The sequence below is a fragment of the Lygodium microphyllum genome, chromosome 9 (assembly GCF_053477565.2).
Source record: "Lygodium microphyllum isolate KBCC chromosome 9, Lygodium_microphyllum_v1.1.10, whole genome shotgun sequence".
Lineage (NCBI taxonomy): Eukaryota > Viridiplantae > Streptophyta > Polypodiopsida > Schizaeales > Lygodiaceae > Lygodium > Lygodium microphyllum.
Window position 1 is genome coordinate 56,323,732 of NC_141143.1, and position 21,728 is coordinate 56,345,459.

A 21,728-nucleotide genomic window follows, 5' to 3' on the forward strand; every position below is an offset into this window, starting at 1 on the left:
AGTGAGATGAACCACAAAATGGCACGCAGGGTTAATTTTGGAAAGTTAACAGAGTACCCTCGAGGTACTTCGTCAATCGGGTCAAGTCTCGAATTTGGAGGAGTGGAAGGCAAATCCACTTTGAATTTCATTGACTTGTGCAAACTCAAATCGATCAGCACGAGTCTTGGCTCATAGTAAACATGTCTTGAAAATTGGGAGATTGTTTCAAAAAATTTGCAATTTCATTTGGATAAAGGAAAGCAAATCTTCTTCTTCTTCTATTATCCATCTATCTATACTATTAGTTAAGAAGAGGTGGGGGGTGGGTGCCACGTGGCAGCCCCCCACCTCCCCCGCAAAAAAAAAAGAGAACGCGGGGGCGGGTGCAACGTGTCCAGCACCCGCCCCCCGCAAATATCACGCCCGCCCGCGAGTCTAGGCGCGGAGCGCCTAGTTAATATTAACAGAAGGTTTTGTGGGGAGCCACATGGCAACCTTCTGTGACTGCCACGTGGCGAGTGTGCCACCCGACCGCCCGCGCGACCCTGCGCACCAACAAACGCAACTGACTGCTCACTTGTGCAACCCTGCCCACCCGCAAATGCGACCGCCCGCCCGTGCGACCCTGCCCGCAGAGTCATGGAGAACTATAAGCTAATGAAATTGATAAATGCAAAATGTTGGGAAGCTCTATATAAGCCCTCGAGGTCCATATATAAAGGAAGGAGGGGGGGGCGGAGGAGGGGCACTGTACCTGCAGTGGAGGGAGCTCGCATCTGACGGTTCGTCTCTTTTCTCGTCGGGTGCAGCGTTTCGGCTCTTCTATTTTCGCGTGAAACGCATTTGATTGGCAAAACAGAACTGCAAGAAGACATGGTCATCAGTATCTAAAACCCTAGAGCCTGAAAAGCCGATCTTGCGACCGCTCAGGTGGACTCATCCCTCTCTGTGGAGCCTTCCTGTCCAAGAAGAACAGAGACCCGATTGCTTTGCCATAGCTGCAGTTGCATGAATCCAATTGCTAACTCGTGGCGGAACAGGCCTTCAGGTCCTCTTTGACCTGAAAATTTGAAATAACCTTCTGCAACCGCTTCAGAAATATCAGTTTCGGACCTTATTGCATGCCTGGAGCATGAGGCTTTTGTGCATTGCAGTGGAAACACTGTAAATGGGAACAGGGACTGTATACAAGGCGAGCCATACCGAAGCCATTGTTATTGGCCATTGCCCTGTCAATGGCTTCAGCTTCAGCGGCAGGATAAACTCGTGCATGGAAATCCTCGACCCTCCATCGGACAGAATTTCGGACCAGTGTCTCCACCGGTCCCTCAATCTGGACCAGTATTTCCACCTGCCGTGGTTTCTCTATTCCTATCTGTGGTGAATATGAACACTTCAATGCATGGCTAAACTTGGCAAACAAAAACCCGGGGAGCAGAAGTATCGGAGTTTCACGGAGAGCGATTATGTAGCGTGCGCAGTTGTTCGACATGAAAAACTTTGCCTCAGAGTGGATGTACGCAACCAACGGCTTCATGGGTTAGTCCATTTATCCCATGTCGTTTTCAGATAAATATCACCTGATGGATGGCCAATTTACGGCTTCTTGTTTACCCCATACTTTACCCCTTCTCAGTATTTCCTGTTGTGAAAGTTGATTTTCTCCTCCTATATCCCTTATAGACTGACAGTTGTAGCTTGTATAGCGGATCATGAGCAGACCATCTATCAGAGTTCTGACATCTTGCATGAAACATCATAGACAGTTTTGTTAAGAGCTAGCTTTTCAATTCCATGGGCTCTGTAACTAGCAACACGTGCCACTGTACCGAGCTAGGTTCTATTCGCATCTGTTTGCTGGGATCCGGCATTTTTTTGGGCTGGAAATAAATGAGGGGCATGTAGAATTCCCAAGTTCTTGGAGCATCTGTCAGCAAATCAGTGTATATGCTCTGTTTTGGATGGATTGCTAGCATTTAGGTGGCTTTACGTCTGGCTTCTACAGCCTCATTTCTTCATTCCCTTACAGCCCTCCATCTTGCGGCCATCTGTGGGAAATATCAGTCGTAATTCGATGTCCACACCATCATAGTAGATGGACTTGTATCCTCCTATTTCATTATATGGTAAAGGCTAAGTTAGTTGAACTAAATCATAGAGTTTCACTTGTTGTGATCTTCCCAGGTGAGGTGATATTCCTTGTGTTGCAATGATGAACAAGGGAGGAGTGAAGTGCATCTTATAAGTCTACATTCAATGAAGGTCCAGTTTGTGATTCCATTAGATTTGATATATTTCACATTTGCTCAAAATCAAGATATCATTATCGATAGAGGGAAGCCTCAGTGAACACAAATGAAAGGGTAAAGGTAATCCCTGACTAGTATAGTTCTAGCACCCTGCTGAATTTGCAAAAGAACAGCCAGTGGAGGTTAGCTATAAATAGATGAATATGCCAAAAACTGGCTGATTGCATGAATTTGGGCCCAAAAATGCTGGCCAAAGAAATGCTGATTGCCAATATTCAGCTGGTTGCCCTGATTTGGCAGTATGAATACATCCTCTAGTCACTGAAAACAAATGCACTGGAAAATATCCTCAACCAGTGTGAACACATGAAAAAATGACTTAGCAAGAAATGCATGCTCTAGAAAGAGCTGCCTCCTCTTGCAAAACGTGACATGACAGACAAACAGAATGTCAGAGTTCCTAATCTCCTCATTTGACTCAGATTGAGGCTCGTAGGCAAGATATGATTGTGCGTGACACAAATGACTGCTAATACGTTCATCCTTACTCCCACTTGCACTCCTCATTCTAACATATCATTCTTTCACAACTCACTTGATCTCTCCTCTCTTCATCATCCGATCACACATTCTCTGGAGCTAGCAACTTGTTTCCATCACTACTGCCACTCATCCAAAGTTTGGCGAGTAGCCATGACATGTTTTTGTGGCTCATCTCAGTAGACGACTTTTACACTGGTATCTAACTTGGTTTCTCTATCTCAGTTGCTGTGTTTTGTCATCCTAGTGGCCGCCCAGCTGATCAAGAGCCCTTGCAGCATGTCATCTTCAGCTCAGTACTTGCGTTTTGTTGATTAAAGGCTTCTACTAGTTCTGGCACTAGACTTCTTGTGTTTTACTCCAAGACAGGCCACCCTGCAATCTTAGTGCCAATACTATTAGATTCTCATTCTTGTCAGCAGTTTTCTGCTGCTTGATCTGCATGCACTGTTGCCATCTTCATCTGGAGGAGCTCTCATATTCATCATCAGTACTGCTTTGCCCAAAGGATTGCATTTTGCTGCCTTTACATTGCGCATCCCTTCATTTAGGTGTTGCTCTTTGGTCAATCAGGAAAGCACAGGCATCTTTGAGCTTTGATTGATGTTGTTGACTCGTTTGAGATCACCTCAGGTGACTTGTCATAGCTCATCTTAGTACCAATCTATGCAATGCAAAACCATTAGGCTTTGTCTTATATGTCATGGTACATGATTGTCAATTTCATTCTCTAAGTTTTTGTGTTTTCATTCATTGTCTTCGTGTTTGCTGTACATATACCCTGTTTCGCATTGCAAACCCTACTATTTTTCCACATGGTGTTAGAGTAGAGGTGCTCTCAAGAGCCAAAGATCCTAATTCTATGTGAAGGTGCATAAAGATTGTGAGGAGTGGCAACGTCGTCTTTAGATTTGAGATCCTTCTTCATTCTTGTATGGGATACAAGAGAAACCATTATTTTCTTCTCCCCCCCACCCTCACATTACAGATTTGACACATTGGTGCTTTGGCTTTTTTCGCACAAGATGAAGCATGGACCTTTGAGTGCACCTATTGTGGCAAGTCGGGACATTCCATTGAAACTTGTTGTCATTTATGTTTGCTCCATATGCTAGGGTGTCGGCGGAAGAGGTCATTCGGCATCTGCTATCAGAGTTCTATGCTCAAGGCAATAGGACACATAAGATGCACACTAAGCCCTTTCAAACAAGAGGCTCTGAGGAGGTTGTAAGCCCTCCTAGAGACTCTTGCAATGCTATGAAGGTTATCCCCATCTACTTTTGGGCTCAATGGCTTCCATGAGCCTGGTCTTTGCCAATTTGGTCCATTGAGAGACGATGGCTGTTCGCCATCACCTTTGGCTTCATGAGAGAGAGAGAGAGAGAGAGAGAGAGAGAGAGAGAGAGAGAGAGAGAGAGAGATTGCAGCCTGGTACCTTTGGTTGTGAGAGTGCACAAGGGAAGAGGAAACACAAACATTGAGAGAGAAGGGAAGAGAAAGACTGCAATTAAAGAAGAGAATGGAAGAAGAAAATCTGCATTGAACTCCAAAAGAAAGTTGAATACAACGAGGACTGATCAATCATTGTATGCAGCCCAAGGCGTCAGTTAGGGTACGGGATTAGGTTGATGAGACGGAAGACAACAAGGGAATATGGAGGAGAATCCCTGAATGTCGCAGTGTGCTGAAACCTATAGAAGATAATTAGTGAATGTGTGGCAGCAGCCAATTGCTTGGCTATATATAGTAGAGGGCTGAAAAATTGGCCGATGTGATCATGCGGGAGATGAAAAAGCTGGCTGACTTGCAAATTGGGAATAAAATAATGCCTGTTGATTTCCACCGGATAAGTGTGAATAGGTCCTAGTGCCATTGAAAAAGAAATGCAAAGACTGAAAAAATAATCAGCCTAGTGCAAACATATCTAAAACCGCAAAATAAAAGCATGCTCTATATAGAGCTGCCTCGGTCAAAACACGATAGATCGAGTGTTAGAGCTCCTAACATCGCCATCTGACTTAGATTGAGGCTCACAGGTAGGAGATGACTGGGCAAGGCACGTATGACTACTAACATCTCCTCTCAGATGTTGAATGTGGTCGAAAGTCGAAGAAAATAGAATGGATCAAGGGTGTCAGAAGAAGTGCCAAAGCTGATAAAGTTCGTTGATGAAGAAGGTCCTCATGATCATACTGCATCACCAATATCATTTCCCTTGGAAGGGGATAGGGGATATGAGGAAGCCGCCAGAGGAGATTGGGGATAAGATGGAACTTGTGGTATAGAGGGTGCACAATGGGGAACAGTAGGAAGATTGCCTTCAAGGATCTTGCACAATGAAAGGGGAATGGAGCTTGTGTGAAGATATGCTAGGTTTTGCACTGAGAAAATGTAGCACGTATGACCAAGACTAAAATACAAAGACGCAGACAGACCAACAAAACTCAAACCCTAAATGCAAAACGCAAAACTTAAAACTCAAACACAGAGAGAAGAAACTTTGAAGTGAATGAATGCTGTAAATGAATATAAGAGTTTATAGAATTCCCAAGGGTAGAGCAATGAAGTGTCGGAGAGTGACGTCCATTGGAGACGTATCCCAAGTGTTGTGACCACCAGTTGGAGTAATGGAGTAAGAGAAACACCAAATGCTGATCACCAGAGTATAAGGAGATTGAGGCGATTGTAGAGGGTGATGCTTGATGATGTGGGCGAAGCAACAAAATGAAGCAGTAGAACGCTGTAGTAAAACATAGTATTAGAACGTCGTAGTAAAACGCGGTAGCAAGATGTAGCAATTGGATGCCGCAGTAGAGGAGTAGATGAGGTGATAGCAGCAGCTGTTAAGGTTGAACCTCCACCTGGTGGGAGATTGATGGCTAAGATTTGCATAGAAGGGTGAGAAGCTTGCACGGAAGAGATGAGGATGAATGGTGGGCAACCCATTTATTTTTAGATGTTAAAGGGTGCCCCAAAAAAGTAGGGTTTTGGGAGACCATTGAAACTCTCTTGAATTGCGCACCAAATTTGTGCTTTTCATTAATTAAGTGTGTTTTAGGGCTGTTTAAAAATGCTAATCAGTTGTAAAGCGTGGTTTAGCTCAACACCTCTTCTTTGGCCCAAAATTGAGTCTAAATGGAAAGGCCGGCAATATTAACCCCAAGGCGTTCCACCCCAAAGAAGCTAGGGCATTGAACAAAGGGTGCATGTTGTCTGTCTAGTGGCCTATCAAGGCTATAGAGGCGATGGTTATCTTATCAAGGAAGTCCAAGTAGTCACCCAAGAGGGGGACAAGGTATCAGACAAAAGGTGCACACCGGTTGCCTAGTGGCCTACCAAGCCCGACAAAGGCAGATGAAACCACATTGAACCCTTTTTTGTTTTTTTTTGGGTAAAAAGTTAATTTTAGGGGGTGGTGGCCGATTAAGTAATAACGACTTGAAGACGCGCTTAGGGATGGTATACCCAACACATCACAAAATAGTACAAGCTTACCGAACCATTCCAGGGTGTGATGATGAGAGAGAGGTGATGAAGTATATGGAAAGTAGGATGGTGGTGTAATCCAACGATGGAAACACCTTAGGATGTGCTCTAGTGGTACTCTACACTGTGGGTTGCATAGCGTGCTGCATGTTGAAGAATGCTCATGCAGCAGGTCTCACTTGGATAGTGTCCCTCATGGGGAAATTGTTCACTTGCCCAAGTGCCCTAGTACAAAGATGACGAAATTGCGCAATGCATAGGGAAAGGTACAACAGGGGGGAAGGTCGATGCTGAAGACGAGTGTTGAAACTTGTAGAATACTAAGAAGGGTAGGAACCCCTTCTCAACTTGGATGTTGATGTTGAAGAAGAAAGAGAGAGCCTGAGGATGTCGGTCTTCGTGTGGGCCAAGGACCATGTGGATGAAGATGATGAAGCATCCCTACTGGAAGAGCAAGGATAGAAGTCACTACCATGATAGTATCCAGAGAGATGCTACACGATCCCCCCCGGGAGGGGAAGCCTCCATGTTGGTAGAAGAGCAAAACTCCAAGTAGATGAAACCATGAAAGAAACGGTGTGTATCTCCTGTCTCCAGCTTAGGACGGATTGGTGCAAGCTTGCATGTTAGCCCTAAACTAATATACAAAACTTGCAAAAGAGATCAAAATTTGCAAGCATAGAGATGAGTAGTGCGATGCTCTAAAAAACAAAAGTGAAAATAAAATAAAAGAAAGCAAAGCTAAGTGCAATGCAATGAGTATGTAAGTACGTAGTGGGAGTCTGAAAAGGGAAAGGTTGTGTGTGTGGCCACCATTGCGTATGGTGAGGTGGGGAAATGGTGCAATAGGTGAGTCACTAGTAGACCAATCAACCAATCCTTCAAGAGTACTGAAGGAGATAGGTTGTTGAGATTGTCTGCGTCATCTGTGCCATATATCATTTAGCTTTTGGGATAGATGGAGTAGATGATGTAGCAGCAGGGGGGTGTAGCTTCATTGGACTGGTTAGTCAGAGTGGAGATAGTCGTAGTAGTCCATGATGGTTTTCTAGGAGGAAGACCTTGGGCCTTGGTACGACACTCCTCGTCCACATGGCCCGACCTTTTTGCAGTGTGCAAAACCTATTTTTCTTCGGAATTCACTACCAAAGGGGTCGTGTTTCTTTGGTTTCGTTGGAGGAAGTGGTATCACCCTTGTTTTGGCTTGCTTCGCGTGGAGTTCTTGCCATTGTTGGTTTTCCCTCCTGAAGAAGAGACAACTAACTCTTGCCTCTCTGAATGGATGTATGTAGAGGATTCTTGTGGAATTGATCATGCAGCCTCGCATAATGTAAAAATTGGCACTCAAACTTGTAGAAGGTTGGCAATCTAGGTAGTAAGATAATATGTTGGATAAAATGGAAGTATTTGTTGAGCAACTTATTTAAGAAGAAGGTGATTTGATCGTTGTCTGACTTCGGGGAGCTAATAGTGGCAAACTTGGCAAGTAATCGCCAATATTCGGCCAACTTGACTTTCAGATCATTCCCTTTCTTAATGGTAAAATTGAGATTGATACATTGAGTGGAATTGAGGAAGCAACCCTTGCATTAACTCAACATTGGGTGTGGCATAGTGGGCTCTCCATTGATGGATGTGATTAGGGTGAGCTAATTGAGGGTCTCGGTACGAACGATGAGCTTCCAAAGTCCTTGAGATTTAAGCACTTGTTACATGAAGTTCGACTAAGTGGTGAAATTCGATCTGTTAAAATGATGAAGGCATTTTTGGCTATTGCAACATGAGTGGTAGTGCTAGGAGATGGAGAAGGTGTGTAATGGGGGTAGGGTGAATAGGGATGATAGGGTGGGGAAGCGGAGACACCGAGGAAGTAATCCCAGAGTGCCCACCATGCATATGAGAAGTATGCATAGTGGCTCCAAAGGTGGGCACGGGTGAACTGGGTATGGGTATGCTAACCGCATGAGGAGCCCAAGGTGGAGGGATAGGGACATGGGGAGCAGAAGATGAAAATTTCTATCTAGAAGTGACCCAAGGGATGTGTGACAATAGTTCATAAGTAGAGGATGGATATCCTTGCGTTTAAAAGGTTTGTGTAGGGGGATTGCAAGTGTTTGAAGGTAGTGAGGGGGATGCCCATCACAGTTGTCTCAGAGTGAAAGGAGGTGGTTAAGTGGGGGTAGATGGAAGGTACAGTGTTAAAGGGTGGCATTCCCCCTAACAATGTACCAAGAGGTGAAGTGAATGGAGGGTAGGTAGATGGTGGGTGAAACCAGCCTTTCTCCTCGGATAGGGTGGTAAATCCCTTATTACAACTTAATTACACCAGCAAACAATAAATGCAAATCTGGAAATACAAATTTATCTATTGATCTTGGACAATGCACACCCGATTGGCCCCAAAATTGGCGTTCCTTTTGGTATTTCTTTAGCTTTATTAAAGAAGAAGTTGATTTACAATGGGATTCTCCCAATCCCTTTCGGTATTTCAACTCCCCTTGCTGTCCAAAGTGACCAATAAGTCTTCAATCTGATTTGCCCCTTGATTCGGGCAATCAATTGGCCTTCACTCACTTTGATGCAGATAGAAAAATGTCCCAAATTCAATTATTTGTTGGTCCCTCCACTTGAATAGGGTAAAAATAGCTTCAGTCTTGTTGAATCCAAGACTTGGAGCTTCCAATTTCTGGCACACTTCCCGAGGCTGTTGCTAAACCCTAATTTCTGCTACAGATTAGGATTTATAGTAGAGAAATCTGAAATTTCTCAGCCTCCAAGGGTCCTAATGCTGAGATCTTCGGAGCAAGGCTGTGAAATGGCTGGGAGATGAGAGGGAAAGCTATAGAGAGAAAATTCAGAGTTTTGTCGAGAAGGATGACTGAAAATCAGTCAAATGCAGCTGTTGCCGTGCCACAACAGCATGTAAATGCAAAGAATGTTGATTGGTCTTTTTCTGCCTTTGGCTGCCTCAGAAGGTCCTCCAATGGCTGCAAATCAAACCAGCAGTCTCCCCTCTCTCTCTCTCTCTTGCAAGCTGAATTTATAAAAATGCTTCTCTCTAGCCTCCAAAGACGTTTTTCAGTCTTGCATGGGTATTTTTGACAAGTGGCAACCTTCCTAAATTGTGTTTTCAGCATTTTTTATAATTAAATATTAATTTTCAGCCTTTAAATACTAAAAATTAATCTAATAATTATTTTGGTGCTTTGAAAAATAATGACTGGCCAATAATTAAATTGGTTAGGCAACTTCCATTCGCGAGTGTCTCTGCGTTATCTTTGACCATCAGATTGGCGTTAGGTATCATTAAACGCCACTTCTCTAGTGTCACCAACTGATACTTATGGGTAAATGAATGACCTAGGCCAACAACTGGCACCAGATACCACCAAGTACCTGTGCAACATAACTTATAGCAACTTTTGCCTTTGACATCCCGTGATTTCCTCGGGTTCCGGGCCCGTAAATTTACTCTAACCCAGTTACACCTCACACATGCAACATTTACTTAACCATGTGATTAAAAATTAGTCCACATGTTAAATGTGTTAGCCTGCTCTTTTATCATTCTCAGTCAGTCATCTCCTGGTTGTGAGCTCCTGTCAGAGTCTGACAGGAGACAGAGGAGCTCTGTCAGCTTGATAGCTGCTGTTTTTGTCTGCATTCAGCTTCCGGGAGTCACACAGCCCACACTGGGCCTTTTGGTGTGCAGTTGGCCCAGATTTCTGGGCAGGTCGGCCAGATCTGGCCAAGTCGGCCAGATTTGGCAGGTCGGCCAGTTTTCCCCCCAGTCATTTCCAGCATTGTCTTCTGCAGGTTCAGCACACTCTCCGTTCTCTCCCACTCCGGCATTGGTGCTGCCATTGCTTTCAGTCTATTCTGGTGCCCTCACCGACGCTCCGGGCTGCATGCAGGGACTGATCAGTCCATTTCAGTGTATTCAGCATTCATCTCAGTCAGTGCAGACTTTTTTCCTTCATTCCCTGCTTTCTCTCTCCACTCCTCTGTGTTCGTGTTCTTCCGTTGCGCACTCTCACATGGTATCATCGCCTGACTGAGAGCACGGAGGACATAACCAAGTGGAGAGATACCTCTACTGTCATCCCATCTTCAACTGCCCAGGCGGCCCCTCTAGGTGGCCCTTCTTCCTGTGTTTGCTGTAGACGCCTTCTTCCGAGGCTGCCACGTCAACCAACAACCCTTCTTCCTTGCGTTTTCCATCAGGCTGTCCCTCCTTCTGCTGGGCGACACATCATCAGGCTGTGTTTTGCAGATCTGATGGTCGCTACCACTCTTGGCGGCACATCTCCTGCTGGCGACTTATTTCCTGGTTGCGTTTTGGTGCTAGCGCCTTCTTTTCTGGTGATCGTCATCAGTTAGCTTTGCGTTTTGCAGATCCAGGTGTTTGTAGGCTATCACAGCGTGCGTCTTGGTGGTTGGTGACCATACTGCTGGTCATACTTCGGCTTCGGCACAACTTTCTTTGGTTTTTTGGTATTTTGCAGATTGGAAGATGTCTTACCAGTTTTCAGGCTTTGACGACTCAGAGGATGAGCTCCTTTCTCATCATTCCTCTGAGCGGAGGCGGGATTATTAGGAGTTTCGACGTCGGGAGGAGCCTCCTCGCACTCGTCCCTCTTCAGTCCATGCATCTCAGAGGGTTCCATCTACCGTGAAGGTATCTTCCGTGAAGACTGCTTCAGATGTGCAGATGCCTTCCTTGATTCCCTCTATTCAGGTGCCGATTCTCCCTTCCTTTCCGAAGGAAGATAAGTTGGATGGTTCCAACTACTCCCTCTGGTCGTGCAAGGTGGCATGCATCCTCGATACATTCGACCTTTGGGAGCTTGTTTCTTCGCCCATCGACCATCCCCCAGTGGATTCGTCCGATGGCACCTCTCTGGACCGTGCAGCCTTGTGGGATAGGCTCAACTCTCGAGCCCGTTTCTTTCTTTTTATGAGTCTACATGATTCCGTTCTTGTACATGTTCACAGGTTACAGACCGCGGCGGAAGTGTGGAAGAAGCTTGCGTCTTTGTATCAGCACAAGACGTTTGCCCACAAGATTTCCTTGGTGAAGAAGTTGCGGATGCTCAGTCTTGATGATTCTTCTTCCATGAAGGAGCACGTCACGAAGATGGAGGACATGCGAGGCGAGTTAGCCTCTCTTGGTCGTATGATATCGTCTGAGGATATGGCGATGATTCTGTTGACTCAGCTGCCATCACCCCGTTATGATGTCTTCTATATCAGCCTCATCACCTCGAGGACCCGTGAGACACTCCTATGGAAGGAACTTTCCCCGCTTGTCTTGGAGCATGACGAGCGACTCAAAGAGGTGGGTGCCAGTGGCTCCACCAAGGCTTTTACGGCAGGAACAGGTGGCGGGCAAGAAGAAGAAAAAAAAGAAGGAGAAGGCCAAGGACAAGAAGGAGGAGGACAAGAAGGATGCGAAGGAGAAGAAGCCCAAATGTCCCCACTGTGGGAAGGACACTCATCCCGAGGAGAAGTGTTGGCAGAAGTATCCCCATTTGAAGCCCAAGGAGAAGGACTCGAAGGCGGCCCCAGCCACGACAGAGTCTGCGTTTGTGCATGTCTTTATTGAGGAGGATACAGCCCTAGCTTCTACCACTCTGGAGAAGCCTTGGCTGGTGGACAGTGGCGCATCTTCACATATGACCTTTCGACAGGATTGGCTTCAAGATCTTCGTTCCCGAGGGGGTACTGTCACCATTGGTGACAATTCTATAGTTCTAGTTCGAGGCGTGGGGACTCTACCTATGTTTTCTGACAGGCGGTCTTCCTCCGCCAAAGTTCTCTATGTCCCTGATTTGGGTTTTAACCTATTGTCTGTGCATGGCCTTACTCAGCTAGGTACCCGCGTCATTTTTACCCAGGATGTAGTCACAGTGGAGGATGCTTCTACAGGTGATGCTCTTTGGACGGGTACACAGGAGGGTGGGCTTTATACGCTCATATACGCTCACAGCCTTGGTTGCGAGGACCTCCCATGAGCTTGGGCTGCTTTGGCATGCTCGGTATGGTCATTTGAATCTCGATTCACTTTGGCGGGCTTCTCGGCGGAAGATGGTGGAGGGACTTCCAGATTTCCCTCCTCTTCACACTTTGTGCCCTAGCTACTTGAGGGCCAAGCAGCATAGGCAGCCTCACCCTCAGGTTGCTTCTAGGAGGGCTACTTCTCCGCTTGAGTTGGTTCACACTGACCTTTGCGGACCTATGGGCACGGCCTCCCTTGGGAAGGCCAGGTATTTGATGCTGATTGTGGACGACTTTAGTCGTTATGTGTGGCCTTATTTCTTGGAGTACAAGAGCGAGGCGTACTCCCGTTTCTGCGAGTGGCAGGTGTTTGTGGAGACCCAAACAACTTCCAAAGTTCGTGGCGTTCGAGTTGATCACGGTGGCGAGTTCACTTCTCACCTTTTCTCTCAGTTTTGCAGGGATCATGGTATTCGGGTGGAGTATTCCCATCCGAACACACCATTCGAGAATGGTGTGGTGGAGTGTGCGAATCGGACCATGGTGGAGATGGCCCGATCTATGCTGGAGCATAGGAGTCTTCCTCATTTCCTTTGGGGTGAGGCGGTGGCTACAGCGGTGCATATTCGCAACCGCTCTCCGACTTCGGCTTTACAGGACATGGCTCCTTATGAGGCTTTCTTTGGGGAGAAGCCTTCCTGTCCCATTTTTGCATCTTTGGGTGCGATGCTTTTGTCCATGTGGACAAGAAGAAGAGAAAGACGAAGTTCGACTCTAAGTCGAGAAAGCTTATCTTCGTGGGTTATAGCACGACCACGAAGGGATATCGGCTTTATGACCCGACGACACGGAAGGTTGAGGTGAGCAGGGATGTGATCTTTGATGAGGCTTCGGCCTCTGAGGATCCGACTGATGGTTCTATTACAGGTGCTTTTTCGACCTCGACGGACCTTCCCCCACCTTCTCTACCTTCTCTTCCTTCCAGGATACCCCTTAGCACCCCACCCATTCCTCCTCCTCTGGCTTCTGTTACCCCCTTGGTGGATGTGCCTCCATCTTCTACGAGTTCTTCCATCTCTTCCACCTCCCCTCCGGAGTCTTCTCGGGATACACAGCCTTCTTCAGGTGCGGAGGATCTATCTTCATTTGGTGAGGGGGAGTCCCTCTCCGATATGGGTGCTTTGCAGGTTCCGGAGACTACACGGTCTCCCTCGCAGCAGGAGGAGTCTCTTAGGATTCCCTTATGGTATCGCCGGCTCATGCAGGATTCAGGTGTTACTCACTTTCCTGCTTCTTCTACAGGTCCACATCGATCAGCCCGATTACAGGCCCAACGGGATAGTTCACTGTGTGTGAACTATGCTCTTATGTCTCAGATTCTTTAGGATTCCGAGCCTTCCACTGCGGAGGAGGCTCTTGCACAGGATATTTGGAGACAGGCTATGCAGGCCGAGCTCGATTCCATCAAGCAAAACCATACTTGGGAGCTTGTACCGCATCCCGAGAAACGGAAGGTGATAGGTGTGAAATGGGTCTTTAAGACCAAGTATCTTGCCGATGGCTCCTTGGAAGCATAAGGCTAGGCTTGTTGCCAAGGGTTTTGCACAGCGCGCAGGATTGGACTACTTCGAGACTTTTGCTCCTACAGCTAGGATGTCCACCATTCGAGTTCTTTTGGCTCTTGCCGCTCACCACCGTTGGCCCGTTTATCAGATGGACGTCAAGTGCGCTTTTCTGAATGGCGTCCTTGAGGAAGAGATTTATGTTTCACAGCCTCCTGGTTTTCTTGTGCAGGGGAAGGAGGATCATGTCTACAGGCTGCGGAAGGCTCTTTATGGCCTGAAGCAGGCTCCTCATGCTTGGTACCAGAGGATTGACCGCTTCTTTCTACAGAGTGGCTTTGCGCGCTCCGCTCATGATCCCAACCTCTACTTACTGGTTGTGGATTCTCTTTCTGTTTTCTTTATTTTGTATGTCGATGATCTTATCATTACAGGGAGCGACACTCAGCAGGTGGAGCATACTCGGTCCATTCTTCAGCAGGAGTTTGACATGACGGATTTAGGGATCCTTCACTTCTTTCTAGGACTGGAGATCTATCAGATGGCACAGGGCATCTTTATCTCGCAGCACAGGTACATCTCCGAGCTGCTTTCGGAGTTTGGTATGGTCGCGTGTCGGCCTATTTCTTGCCCCATGGACCCTGAGTCCAAGCTTTTGGCAGATGGAGTCCCCCTTACAGATGCCACTCGTTACAGGTGCCTTGTAGGCTCTCTCATCTGGTTGCTTCACACTCGGCCGGATATCTCTTTTGTGGTGGCTTTGTTGTCTTCTTTTATGAAGACTCCTACACAGGATCACTGGCAGGCAGCGTTGCGTGTTCTTCGATATTTACAGGGAACTCGATCCTTCGGGATCATGTATGGAGATGGGATTACCCTTTCTGGATGGAGTGATTCTGATTGGGCAGGTGATGTGGATTCGAGACGATCCACTACAGGTTATGCTTTCACCCTTGGATCCGGTGCTGTCTCTTGGAGCAGCAAGAAGCAGCCTACTTTGGCACTTTCTTCTACTGAGGCTGAGTATCGGGCCCTATGTTCGACCGCTATGGAGGCTGTTTGGCTCCGTCGCTTACTGGCGGAGATTGGCTTTTCCCAGACCGGACCTACGGAGCTGTGCGTGGACAGCCAGAGTGCTCTTGCTCTGGCGAAGAACCCGGTGTTTCATGCTCGCACGAAGCACATTGAGGTTCAGTATCACTATGTTCGAGAGCGGATCGTGGATTCGGAGCTTGTGGTGGTCTATTGTCCTACGGCGGCCAATGCGGCTGATCTCTTCACGAAGCTTGCTCTTTTATCATTCTCAGTCTGTCATCTCCTGGTTGTGAGCTCCTGTCAGAGTCTGACAGGAGACAGAGGAGCTCTGTCAGCTTGGTAGCTGCTGTTTTTGTCTGCATTCAGCTTCCGGGAGTCACACAGCCCACACTGGGCCTTTTGGTGTGCAGTCGGCCCAGATTTCTGGGCAGGTCGGCCAGATCTGGCCAAGTCGGCCAGATTTGGCAGGTCGGCCAGTTTTCTGGCCTGGGGCTATATATAGCAGCCCCCCAGTCATTTCCAGCATTGTCTTCTGCAGGTTCAGCACTCTCTCCGTCCTCTCCCACTCCGGCATTGGTGCTGCCATTGCTTTCAGTCTGTTCTGGTGCCCTCACTGACGCTCCGGGCTGCGTGCAGGGACTGATCAGTCCATTTCAGTGTATTCAGCATTCATCTGTCAGTGCAGACTTTCTTCCTTCATTCCCTGCTTTCTCTCTCCCCTCCTCTGTGTTCGTGTTCTTCTTCGTTGCGCACTCTCACAAAATGAGGTTTCAAAAATACATGTTCTCATGACAGTGGGATGGAGAGAGAGAGTGTTAGAAGTAGAGAGGAAGATCCAACCTCTAGTGTGCTTTGAGCGGAAGTGGAATTTAATCCTAGATTTTGGAATGAAGATGTGAGTAGATTAGAATGTGAAGAAGATAGTGGTGGGATGGGATGGTAAAGATATACTTGATGAAGGGAATCAGCTCTGAGAGCCTTTTCTATTAAAGTTAGCATATTGAAAATCACATGGATCCTGCACAACAGAGGAAGAAGCAAGAGAGGGTTTTGGCTCATACGACTCAAAAGGATTATATGAACTTGACACAAGGCTTAGCGGAGATAAAGGAGATGGATCGCCATGTTAGCGGATTAGTCAGTTCATGGTTTAGTCTGTACATGTGGTAAAGCAGGCTGGGCACATAGATATTTTAGGCATTTTATTTGTCAGCTTTTATTGTGTTTTGACATTATTTGCAGCTAGTCGGCTAGCTTTTAATGCTGGTCGACTAGTCAATATTTTTGGCATTTATTTGGCCTATATATTCTCAGGCTCCCTTCTCCACAATCATTCATCACCTGACATTTCTTGGAGAGAAGGAGCATGTGCCAGTGCCTCCACAGCCGGTGACTCACATTGCTTTTGTACTGTCTCATGTCTTGGTATATGGATTCCATTTTCCGAGCATACATCTGAGTTCTCATGTATATTGTGTTCTTTCTTTCCCTTTCTCTTTTGTCTTGTGTTTCAACAGTTTATTGCAGCTTATGTTTACGCTTTCATTGCTGCACCACTTTTGACATGATATCAGATTTCAGGATTTGCGTTCTTGCTGTGTTTTCTTGCTGATTTCAGGACAATTTTCACTTGCTAAGTAGGCGGCGGCTGCTCTAAGGCTGGGCGCTTGCATTATAGGCCGTTTTTGCTGTTTTTGGCAGTTTTTGATTGATTTCTTGACTTTTTACAGCAGCTTTTGTCTTATTTTGATCAGATTTTGGGTTCACTGTATGTGAACTCTTGCTTTTTGTAGTCTGTGCTCGTGTTTTGGCTGTGTTCCCTCTCCAAATACCTTCTTTTCTCTATTTTTTTTTCTAAATCCTCTATAGATGGCTTCTCCATGCACATCCATTGATGACAAGCTCCATGGACTTGATTATTACACGTGGAGTGTGGTGATGAAGGCTTGGTTTATCCAGAAGCGGTTATGGTACGTGGTTGGCAGAGCTATGGCACGTCCTCAACAGCCTTCTCTGTTCCATCTGATTTTGATGAAGACAACCATGAGGAGGCAATGCTTACATGGGATTCAGATGATGCACGTGCTTATTCGGCATTACTTCGGTGTATTTTCAAAGAAGTCCTATCGGTGCTCGCCTGTAGCAGGACAACTTCAGACGTATGGTTGAAGTTGTAGTTGATGTACAAGGCTCCTTCCACCATGAGGGCCATTACTCTCTATGGCCAGCTCCAGCAAGTGAAGTTTGAAACCAAAGATACGATCCAATCATTCCTACTTTGAGTTACCCAACTCCAGAGCCAGCTTCGCACTATGTAGTCTGCCCTATCAAAGGCACATCTTGTTGGTACGGTACTCTACAAGCTTCCTTGGGAGTTTGATGGAGTGGCAAATGCTTTACGAGCTTAAACATGTATGGCTCCTGTCAGTTTTCTTCAAATGTCCTCGATGCAACTTGAGTATGAAGCTACTTTGCGACTACAGGGGAGGCTTCCGTCACATTATGGAGGTTCATGTGAGGCTCTTGCAACTTCAGAGAAGGGTTCGAAGATGAAGTTGAAGGCCTAGTGTTACCATTGTGGCAAGAAGGGTCATTTAAGGAAGGACTGCAAAGAGTTAGCGGCTTCCAGGAAGAAAAGGGAGCAGAAGACGAAGCAGGATGCAGACTCCTCCGACGAGTCATCATTTGCCTTAGATTCCAACTCAACTCCTCTGGCCAAGGCAAAGTCCAAGGCGCGGAAGTTATCCTCTTCTTCGGATTGTGGGAAGGGCTTAGTGGCTCCTTCCTCAGCTGCTTTGTAGTGGTGGCGATGAGGTCATCCCTCACAACTCTCTAGTACCAGAGGGAGTGTGAGAGTGTGGTTAGATGGGGCAGTAGTGCCTCATCTATATTTCTATACAGATGCACAGGATCTAGCAAGGGATGTTCCTGACGCCTCAAACGAAGTCTGCTGGTAGGTTCAAATCCTAGAGTTGGGATTGACATCCAGGTTCATGATGGGCTGGTTCTTTGACAGAGAGCGGGTGGCTTTCGTCTGGAGCTCAGATGAGGGGACACTTTGGCGGTCTGGCCAAAGAAGGGGAATCCATGGTCATTTATGCGTTGTGGCATTGGTGACAGGATGGGCACGTATGCTACATCAGAGGCATAGTTGATAGACCTTGAGAGTTGCTATGATATTCTCTATCTTCAGGAGCTGGTACGATTGACATCAACATTAGCTTCTCTTCGAGGCACTTTGGTGGTGGCTTGCGTACCCACTACTTGGGTATCCATGGTTCTACTATGATGGACATTGTTGTACGTACTATGATGCGACATTATCATTGTATATTGTATTGTATCAGAACACCCATGATCTGAGCGAGGGTGTTAGTAGATTAGTCAGTTCATGGTTGAGTTTGTACATGTGGTACAACAGGCTGGGCACAGAGATATTTTAGGCATTTTATTTGCCAGCTTTTATTGTGTTTTGGCATTATTTGTAACCAGTCGGCCCGCTTTAAATGCTGGTCGACTAGTCATATTTTTGGCATTTATTTGGCTTATATATTCTCAAGCTCCCTCCTCCACAATCATTCATCACGGGACAGTCCTTGGAGAGAGGGAGCATGTGCCAGTGCCTCCACAGCTGGTGACTCACATTGCTTCTATACTGTCTCATGTCTTGGTATATGGATTCCATTTCCCGAGCATACATCTAAGTTCTCATGTGTATTGTGTTCTTTCTTTCCCTTTCTCTTTTGTCTTGTGTTTCATCAGTTTATTACAGCTTATGTTTACGCTTCCATTGCTGCACCACTTCCGACATGTCAGACGTGCCAAATGTCATAATCCCTTCAAGATCAGAGAGATGGCTAGCCTTACCAATCAGTCCATAGGAAGTATTAGCACTCGTTGGAGGAGTGTAAAACGAATTGTACGTGATGCGCAAGTACTCCTCAAACTCTTCATCTGTAAGATAACCAAAACGAGAAGAAGAAGATGGTAAAGGTGAAGGTGTGTCTACCTCCTCCTTGAGACCATAATGCTTTCTCGGAGTCTCCAATGGTGCAGAAGCTTGATAGGGCTTCATAGGATCCAAAGAAGAAGGTGCCTGAGACATTATGAGTTCGAATTGAGTCGCATGTGAGTCTTGCACAAAGACTAGCCTCCACAATCACCACAGGATACTCTTTAGAAGAGCACCGGCTTTGATACCATGTGAAGATTTGCTAGGGTTTGCACTGAGGAAACACAACATGTACGACCAAGATTGAAACACAAACTGAGACAGAGACAAGCAAAACTCAAGCCCTAAATGGAAAAAGCAAATGCAAAACTCAAAACTCAAACACAAAGACAAGCGCATAGAGAAGAAACTCTGAAGTGAATGAATGTAAGAGTGTATAGAATGTCCAAGGGCGGCAAAGCAATGAAGTGTCGGAGAGTGATGTCCATTGGAGATGGATCCCCAGTGCTGTGACCACCAGTTGGAGTGACAGAGTGAGAGAAACACAAACTCTTGATCACCAGAGTGTGAGGAGATTGAGGCAATTGCAGAGGATGATACTTGATGATGTGGGTGAAGTAGCAAAGTGCAGCAGTAGAATGCCGCAGCGAAACGCTGCAGTAGAACGCCACAATAAAATGCGGCAGTAAAATGTAGCAGTAGAGGAGCATACAAGGTGATGGCAGCAATCATGAAGGTTGGACCGCGTGGTGGGAGACTAATGGTTGAGAGTTGCACACAAGGATGAGAAACTTGCATGGAAGAGATGAGGCTGAATGGTGGGCATCCCATCTATTTATACATGTTGAAGGGTGCTCCAAAAAATTAGGGTTTTGGGGGATCACTGAAACTATCTTGAACCACGTACCAAAATTGTATTTTTTCATTAATTAAGCGTGTTTTGGGTGTGTTTAGAAATGTTAATCAGCTATAAAGTGTGTTTTAGCTCAATAGCTTGTATAGCCCTCTCTCTTGCTAACCTTTCGCAATAATGGCTCATGAAGAAGCATCCTAAAAAAAAAAGGCGTGCTTGGTGAAGACAACTCGTGTACCAAGTCTAGTAAGGCCATGAATTGAGAGGAGTGGGAAGCCCAAGGTTAGAACATGTAGGATGTCCAGAAACGGAGCTCGACTGACGGTCATGCAACAATGGCAAAGTGCCAACACCATAAATAGGCGCAGAGAAAATGTCACCAACAGTGACTATATCCTTTGATGGACGAACATCTTGCAATAAAGATCCTCGAGGAGTCATATGACTTGAAGTAGTGCTGGCAATAATCCAAGACCTCTAGGAAGATGAGATAGCCAATGAAAAAGACTCCATCTCATGGATTAACAATAGGTGAAGAAGTAGAGGAAGGCTCAGATAATTTAGCTCTTGTGAGCCTCCCATTTTTATTTTCATAGTTTGTCATCCCTTGGTTGTGAGTGTTAAGAGTTATCTTGTGCCATGTCACCACTGCCACGTGGCTGCAATCAGACAGTCCGACTGCAGTCGGCTACATTAAATGCAGCCGACCTACATATTTCTGACATTTTCTTTGGCATTCTTTTCAGCCTTTTTAAGGCAGAGTTTCCAGCAGACTTTAACACTTGTATCTGATAGATTTCAGCCTGCTGGTGACGGAGATAGCACTCGGGGGCCGGGGCTGACGGAGATCAAGGTCCTCAAGGCGGAGACATACACGGATATTCTCTTTGCACCCGTGTATAATTCTGCATCCTTATACAACATTCTTCATTGCAGATTTCCTACGTTTCACAGTCTCTTTCTCTCTCTTCTCTCTCCGTTCACTCTTTGTCATGGTCATTCGCTTCCGCATTGCTTCACTCTAACATGGTATCAGAGCATTGAAGGATTGACCTAGGGTGGATCTAACTAAAGAGGAGTTTTCAGCGCGACACAAGGTTGCATTTTCAGCGTTCAAGTGCGAGTAGGTGGGCTGCGCATTAGAACAAGGCTGAGGCGAGCGTGGACGTACGAGAAAAGAGAATATTTGTTGAAGCTGTTGCTGTTTTTCTGTTGTTAGAGAAGGAAGAAGGCTGTGTTTTTAGCCTTCAAGTGCAGATTTTACTTTTTCATCACCTTCAGTGGCTGAAGAAGGTTCGGGACACGGAGACGAGCCCTAGCAGGCTGCATTTTCACAGTCAAAGGGGGTTTCTTTTGCGTTTGTGCAGGCATTGCAGGTGAAGATGTCTATAGAGATTGACGTGGAGTTCCAGGCGATCATGGACCGAAAGGTGCTTGTCTTACCGGCCCTTCCATTAGATCAAAAGCTTGATGGTGACAATTACTGCATATGGCATGTGATGATGTTGGCCATATTGGAGTCTTATGATTTGGCGGAGCTTGTGATGGAGGAGATCAACCGGCCCTCGATGAGAGATGAGTCCAAACTCTCTTCTAGTGTTTGTGCGGAGTTGACCAAAGCCCAGTTTCATTGGAACAAATTGAATGCCAGGATTCGTTCTTTTCTTTTTTTGTCTTGTACAACAGCCGTGATGGCCCATATAGTGCACTTGACGGTGGCTCGGGAGATATGGTTGGAACTTGACTAGATGTACAACCGGATGACCCTTATGAAGAGGGTTTCTTTGGAGGTGCAGATGTGGACCTTGTTCGTGATTAAGTCTTTTTTACTTCGGGAACACATCAACAAGCTTCAACAGCTTGAGATGCAGGTTCAAAATGCGGGGAAGCTCATTTCCTCCGAAGACATGGCGATCACTTTATTGTCCCAGTTGCCGCCACGATTTGGTACTTTTTATTCCGCTCTTATTGCTTCAAGGTGGGAGTCGATCTTTGTTGGGAAGAGTTAGTTCCTACGGTCTTGGATCGAGAGGAACGATTGAAGGGACAGAATGCTTTCAAATTGGAGGCAT

The 21,728-nt window shown here is 46.2% G+C and overlaps 1 protein-coding gene across 3 annotated transcripts in view; it reads left to right on the forward strand.

The window, feature by feature from the left end:
- The first annotated feature begins 699 nt into the window (after positions 1–699).
- The window catches only part of TAF2 (TBP-associated factor 2), a 187,117-nt gene continuing 166,088 nt past the window's right edge, over positions 700–21,728 (forward strand). For all 3 annotated transcript variants that reach the window (XM_087684576.1, XM_087684577.1, XM_087684579.1), the window contains exon 1: positions 700–1,521. In XM_087684576.1, coding sequence (XP_087540702.1) covers positions 1,385–1,521 — 137 coding nt within the window. In that variant the 5' untranslated portion in view covers positions 700–1,384. The remainder of the gene's footprint in view (positions 1,522–21,728) is intronic.